The sequence below is a fragment of the Fulmarus glacialis genome, unplaced genomic scaffold (assembly GCF_000690835.1).
Source record: "Fulmarus glacialis isolate BGI_N327 unplaced genomic scaffold, ASM69083v1 scaffold17541, whole genome shotgun sequence".
Taxonomy (NCBI): Eukaryota; Metazoa; Chordata; class Aves; order Procellariiformes; family Procellariidae; genus Fulmarus; species Fulmarus glacialis.
The window spans coordinates 3,061-9,326 of record NW_009194856.1 but is presented as its reverse complement, the minus strand read 5'-3'; the positions used below and the strand labels follow the sequence as shown (position 1 = coordinate 9,326).

General features: G+C 54.6%; 1 protein-coding gene across 1 annotated transcript in view; it reads left to right on the top strand.

Annotated features, from left to right (window-relative positions):
• Positions 1-199: 199 nt before the first annotated feature.
• The window catches only part of THOP1 (thimet oligopeptidase 1), a gene marked incomplete at its 5' end in the record, with an annotated part of 6,771 nt that continues 704 nt past the window's right edge, over positions 200-6,266 (top strand). Inside the window, 11 exons of the mRNA XM_009587911.1 lie at positions 200-433; positions 1,820-1,968; positions 2,464-2,571; positions 3,257-3,359; positions 3,516-3,676; positions 3,836-3,971; positions 4,074-4,440; positions 4,722-4,923; positions 5,030-5,216; positions 5,719-5,847; positions 6,153-6,262. Of these exons, the coding sequence (XP_009586206.1) occupies positions 200-433; positions 1,820-1,968; positions 2,464-2,571; positions 3,257-3,359; positions 3,516-3,676; positions 3,836-3,971; positions 4,074-4,440; positions 4,722-4,923; positions 5,030-5,216; positions 5,719-5,847; positions 6,153-6,262 (1,886 nt within the window). The remainder of the gene's footprint in view (positions 434-1,819; positions 1,969-2,463; positions 2,572-3,256; positions 3,360-3,515; positions 3,677-3,835; positions 3,972-4,073; positions 4,441-4,721; positions 4,924-5,029; positions 5,217-5,718; positions 5,848-6,152; positions 6,263-6,266) is intronic.

The window sequence follows — 6,266 nt, the reverse complement described above, 5'->3', positions numbered from 1 at the left end:
CAGGTTTCTGTGAAGGGCTTGTCATGACTGAGAGGGTACACAGTGCCCGGAAAATAATCCGGCTGCTGATTGCCGCCAACGCCCTGGTTCCTTAGGAGCCCGGTTGCCCCTCAGCGTGATTTGTTTGCTGGGCCTCTCCTTTAAGTGCTTTTATCGAGTTTTAGCTATGCAGCTGAATTTTCTTTCCAGCCCCTGTAAGACTGCGTCTCACGGACTGTTTCCTCCCCAGGTAACGTTGTAGATAGCCAGTCCCCCAGGCTATTGGCAAATCAGCTAAGATGGGACCTGACTGCCGAACAGATAGAAAACATGGCTGCAGAGCTCACGGAGAGGACCAAGCTTGTGTACGACCGGGTGGGCTCTCAGGAGCAGGGCGAGGTGTCCTATGAAAACACTCTCAAGGCACTGGCTGATGTGGAAGTGGAATATACGGGTATGTACACCGACAGGGAGTACGGGCTTTCTGGAAGATTTTTCTGGTGGTTTTTTTGCTCTGCACTGTCATCTCCTTTTTTCTTCCCTTGGCTCCCTCAGCAGTACGTTTGTTTTTTTCCAGTTAACGTTTATACAGCTAGATATAAGTACAAAGAGTAGAGTAGATTTGGAACAGAAGAGCGAGTCTAAAATGAGGACGGCGCTTTGGCAGCAGGATGGTCTGCGGGAGGAGTAGCCAGGTTTTCAAGGTTGTCTCCTGCTTTTATGTGTCAGGGTGCATTAGTGGGAACAAATTGTGCATTAGCAGAAATGATTGGGTGATCTAAGAAATCTTCAGCTCTTTTCTAACTTCTTCCCTAAGGCAGTGGATAAATGTCTCTCCGTGTGCCTTGTTTAAACACTGCTGTCGTTTTAAGGATTATGTGTAAAGTAACATGACATGATGGCATCGTGCTGGCAAACGGTGCAGGCTTTGATATGTCTCTGGCTAATTATTTACAGCAGTAGAGTGCCAAAGTCACGCAGCCGCCCTCCTGCCTCACGGCATCTGTTAGCTGGCCTGACCGCCTATGTTGTGAGGTGTCACGTCTGTATGAAGCAGAAGCCAGCCTGCAAGCCTCTTCTTTCTTCTCTCTGATTTCTTTTTCCTAAAATGGGAGGAAAAGCCCTTACTAAGCAGGGGTAATGTTAAGTTCAGGAGAACTGTCAGCACTTTCCCTGGGCAGAAGAAAGTAGCTGCCTGCTCACCTTCTGCTGGGTGGAGAGTTCTCGTGCCTGGAGGGCAGCGCCTTCCCGCTGGAGTTGTATTATTTGAGGTTTTGCAGAGGTGGTGGCAGGGAATGTTCTCCCTGTTTTCACTTCTAAAACGGAAATATGTCAGGACAGAGCACACCTGGGACATGGTAGCTTTTGAGGAGTGCCTGCGGTAAAGGTGTGTCACTTTTAGCCTGGTCCTCCAGGGAAAGGAGTCACGCCACGATGCTGCCCGTGTGTCTGCCAGCATAGAAGTCCTGTGATTCTTGAAACCATTGATACCAGCTATAGATGGGGCAAAGGCGTTGGGATCTCACAGGCATGAAATTTGTGTGAGTTTTGTGAGAAAGATGGATTGTAGTGGGAAATCAGTGGACAGATGTGCTCGGCAGTGAGGAAGGGGTGAATGGGTGCTGTGGGTGACTGAGCGCTGCTCAGAGAGGACAGCTCTGGGTTTGTCTGACGACAGCAGCTTGCCTTGCTCTTCCTTTGTGTGGGTGGGCAGGTCAGGCTCCAGGACCGTCAAACTGGCTCCAAATTAACACAGGCTCTCTGTGTACACTCCCACTCACGAGCAGTTCTGGGACATGAAGCCGTTGCGTTCGCTGTAATCCCTCTTCTGTCTTTCCAGTCCGTCGGAACATGCTGGACTTCCCCCAGCACGTCTCTCCTTGCAAAGACATCCGTGCGGCAAGCACCGAGGCTGACAAGAAGCTCTCGGAGTTTGATGTGGAGATGAGCATGAGGCAGGACGTGTACCAGAGGATTGTCTGGCTCCAGGTGTGTGCTTGGGAGGATGCTTTGTCAGTGATGCACCTGAGCAGGGCACTGAAACCTCCTGGAATTACAACTAACCCTTTTTCCTTGTCCCAGAACTTAGAAGTGAATTATACCGAGTCAGGCCTGGAACTGAATCGCTGTGTGATCATGGCGGAAAGGTCCAGCTGTTAGTGAGAACTGGGGAGGTGGGGTTTGAGGGCTCTGCCCCCCCTCAGGGCCTCGATTACGCCTTTGGTAAAATGGCTTTAGTAAACCCAGCCTGCCTCACTCGGGGAAGCAGCTGGGTAATGCCCTGAAAAGTGCTGTAATACGGCATAAAGGTGAGATGTTTAAAGCAATCCGATAGGAACTAATGCACCAAACCAAAGCCTTGTGGGGTATTCCCATCTGCTTCTGCGTCACTGGTGTTACAGTAACCCACAACTCCCACCAGGAACCAACTTTCTGCAACACCTGATCCTGCGGTTCCCTGTGCTCATGGGTTTTGTTTTACAGGAGAAAGCAGAGAGCGCTTCACTGAAGCCTGAAGCAAAGAGATATCTAGAGAGGCTGATCAAATTGGGTAAAAGAAACGGTCTCCATCTCCCTGAGGAAACGCAGGAGGTGAGATCACAGAGCTAAAGTAAGCGCACGTAGAGGAGGCCTTGCAGGGCTAACGGGACGGTGTAGCATTAGAGCAGAGGACTGAGGCTCAGACTCCTGAATTTTGCCCCTGATTCATGTGACCTTGGGCACATTGGGTGATGTCCCTGTGCCCCTTTTTTCTTTCCGTTGGAGGGGGATGACATTTACAAAGTGGGGTTGACGCTGGGAGTCAGGGGGCTCCCAAAAGCTGAGATTGCAGATGGTGCTGTGCGGGTCAGGAGTGGAAGTAGCACCCAGCCCCCACAAGCAAAGGGGCAGTCGGGGTGAGCTGCTCGGGGTCTCCTTCTCTTATCTTGTGCCAGTGCATGCAGCTCGAAGCTGGGTTAAAAATAGAAGCGAAGGTGAAATGAAATAAGGGTAGAGGAGGTTGTTGCTTAAACACCTGCAGCTCCTGAGCTGGCAGAAGACAGTTGGGACCTTGCTGAGGTGGCTACTTTCCTACCAGGTGTGATCAAAGGGAGCCTGTTCTAGACTGAGAGCTCAGCGCCTGCATGCAATTAATTCTGCAGCGTTGCATTTGAATAAAAGCCAAGGGCAGACCTCTGGGCAACTCGGCAGGCAGGCTGCTGGCTGGAGACGGTGAACGGTGCTGTTTGACTTCCCCCTTTCGACTGACTTTTCTCTGTTCATCTATATTTTAAAGAAAATCAAAGCTATTAAGAAAAAGCTGAGCGTCCTTTGCATAGACTTCAACAAGAACCTCAACGAAGACACCACCTACTTGCCCTTCTCAAAGGAGGAATTAGGTACGAAGCGCTCAGGCTTATTTCTCTGCCGGTGTGGCCCTGAGTGCCTGGATTCCTCTGGCCAAGGAGCAAGGGCCTGTTCCTGTGCTCAGTCCCAGAGCTGGTATTTCTGGAGAGGCCTGGGCTCTCCATCAGTCCTGTCTGCTCTTTTCTCAGGGGGGCTCCCTGAGGACTTCCTGAACTCCCTGGAAAAGACAGAGGATGGCAAGCTGAAAGTCACCTTGAAATACCCGCACTATTTCCCTCTCCTGAAGAAGTGCTACGTGCCCGAGACGAGGAGGAAGGTGGAGGAAATGTTCAATTCCAGGTGCAAAGAGGTAGGTGGGCCTTGCTGCTTGCCAGCAGGGCCAGACGAGATGCTGGGTCAGGTCCAGGCACTGAAGGGGTCTCGTCTAAGATTCTTTCCACACTGGGGCTCGTGCTTCCTTTCTTACCTGCATACCCCACTTCACTCTTTGTCTGACTCTACCTTGCAGGAAAATTGCATGATCCTCAAGGAGCTGGTGGACTTGCGTGCTCAGAAAGCCAGTCTCCTGGGCTTCAACACGCACGCGGACTTTGTGCTGGAGATGAACATGGCTAAAAGCAGCAAGACAGTGGCTACGTTCCTGGGTACGGCACTCGGCTGTGGAGAGGAAGAGCAGGGGCATGTGCTGGGCCGGCTGCGCTGCTCACAGCCCCAGGCACTAACCCCGCCTGCCTTGGTTTTCCTAGATGAGCTGGCCCAGAAGCTGAAACCCCTCGGGGAGAAGGAACGGGCTGTGATCCTGGACCTGAAAAAGAAAGAATGCGAGAAGCGTGGCCTGGAGTTTGACAACCGCATCAATGCCTGGGACATGCGCTATTACATGAATCAGGTGGAGGAGACCAAGTACAGCGTGGACCAGAATCTGCTGAAGGAGTACTTCCCCATGCAGGTGGTCACCACAGGCCTGCTGGCCATTTACCAGGAGCTGCTGGGGCTCACCTTCCATCTGGAAGAGAAGGCTCAGGTCTGGCACGAGGACGTCCAGCTCTACACGGTGAAGGACACCTCCTCCGGGGAGACCATCGGCAAATTCTACCTGGACCTGTACCCGCGGTGAGGCCTTGGGCAAGGTGAAGTGAGGGAAGAGGGCCAGGGCAGGGGGAGCAGAGCCTGCCATGTGCCTGGGGAAGAGGAGAGGCCGTCCCGCTCCCAGACGTGAGGCTGTGTGGAGGGAGCGGTGTGTAATTAGACAGGGCTGTCCCAGGAGCACGGGGTTGGTGTGAATCGCAGCGTCACCAGGAGCTTCTGCTCTGGCAGGACCACACTGCCCTGCACAGTGGCTCGTGCTGGCCATGGGGCAGGATCCGTGTAACAGTCTTCTCTTCTTGGCGTAGGGAAGGGAAGTACGGGCACGCAGCCTGCTTCGGCCTGCAGCCAGGCTGCCTCTTGCCGGACTCCAGCCGGCAGATCTCGGTGGCTGCCATGGTGGCCAACTTCACCAAGCCCACGCCGGATGCGCCTTCCCTGCTGCAGCACGATGAGGTGGAGACCTACTTCCACGAATTCGGGCATGTCATGCACCAGCTGTGCTCTCAGGTGAGGCCTGGCGGGGCTGGCAGAGGGTTGATTTGTTACCTTTCCCCTGTCGTGCTCCCCTGCGGGGCTAAATGACACCCCACTCTGAGCTTGCCGTGTCTCCTAGGCGGAGTTTGCCATGTTCAGTGGGACACACGTGGAGCGGGACTTTGTCGAGGCACCGTCTCAGATGCTGGAGAACTGGGTGTGGGAGAAGGAGCCGCTGCTGCGAATGTCCAGGCACTACAAAACTGGAAGCCCCATCCCTGATGAGCTGCTGGAGAAGCTCATTAAATCCCGGCAGGCAAACACGGGTGGGTCCCTGTGGAGGGAAGTGGGAGCCAGCGAAGAGAGGCAGGAGGGGAGTGAGGGCTGTGTGCTGTCCCCAGCGAGGGCAGAGCCTTGCCATGATGTCCCCTGTGTGTGGGGAGGGGAAGGGGACCCTTAGTGACCTGGCCAGGTAGAGGAAAGGCTTTGTCTTACTCCCTGTGGGGACTGAGGGGACTGGGGGGGAAGGAACCACATCTGGCTGCTGTTGATCTGGGAAGAGTGAGGGTGGCATGGCAGGAGGTACAGCAGGCTGGGTGGTGGCACAGTGAGAAGACGTGCCAGGGGAGGCAGGAATTATCTGCAGGCGGGGGATGCGGCTTAGGCCTGAGTGGGCGCTGCTGAACTGGGCTGGTCTGGGGAAGTGGGTCAGAAGTTGGGTGTGGGGAGAACTACGGGAGCTCCCCAGCCTGCCCTGCTGCAACCTGGCCTCGGAGACGCTCCTGCCTGCAGGCAGGAGCTCAGTTTGCCTCCTCTTTCTGGGAACAGGGCTCTTCAACTTGCGTCAGATCGTCCTGGCCAAGGTGGACCAGGCGCTGCACACCCAGACGAAGGCCGACCCCGTGGAGGTGTTTGCCCGGCTGTGTGAAGAGGTTCTGGGCGTCCCTGCCACCCCAGGTACCCAGGGGCTTGGGGGTCCCCCTCTTGCTGTCTCTCTACGCCTGGCCTGCAAGCTTGGCTCAGCAGGTTCTTTTCAAGGCTGGGGCTTCAGGCTGGCTCAATGGGGGCAGTTTCTCCAGGAAAAACAGGGCTGAAAACGTACAAAAATAATTGCAAAGTTCTTCCCTGTTTCCCCTGGGATTGTGAACAAACCGACCTAGTGCCTGCTCTGACACATTTACAGCACGGAGGGGTTTTCCCGTGCTGTGAGCGGTTCCAGCAGCCTTTCCCGTTGACGCCCCTTCCCTTCCTTTGCCGCAAAGGTACAAACATGCCCGCTACGTTTGGCCACTTGGCTGGAGGCTACGATGCCCAGTACTACGGCTACCTCTGGAGGGAAGTGTACTCCATGGATATGTTCCATAACCCCTTCCACC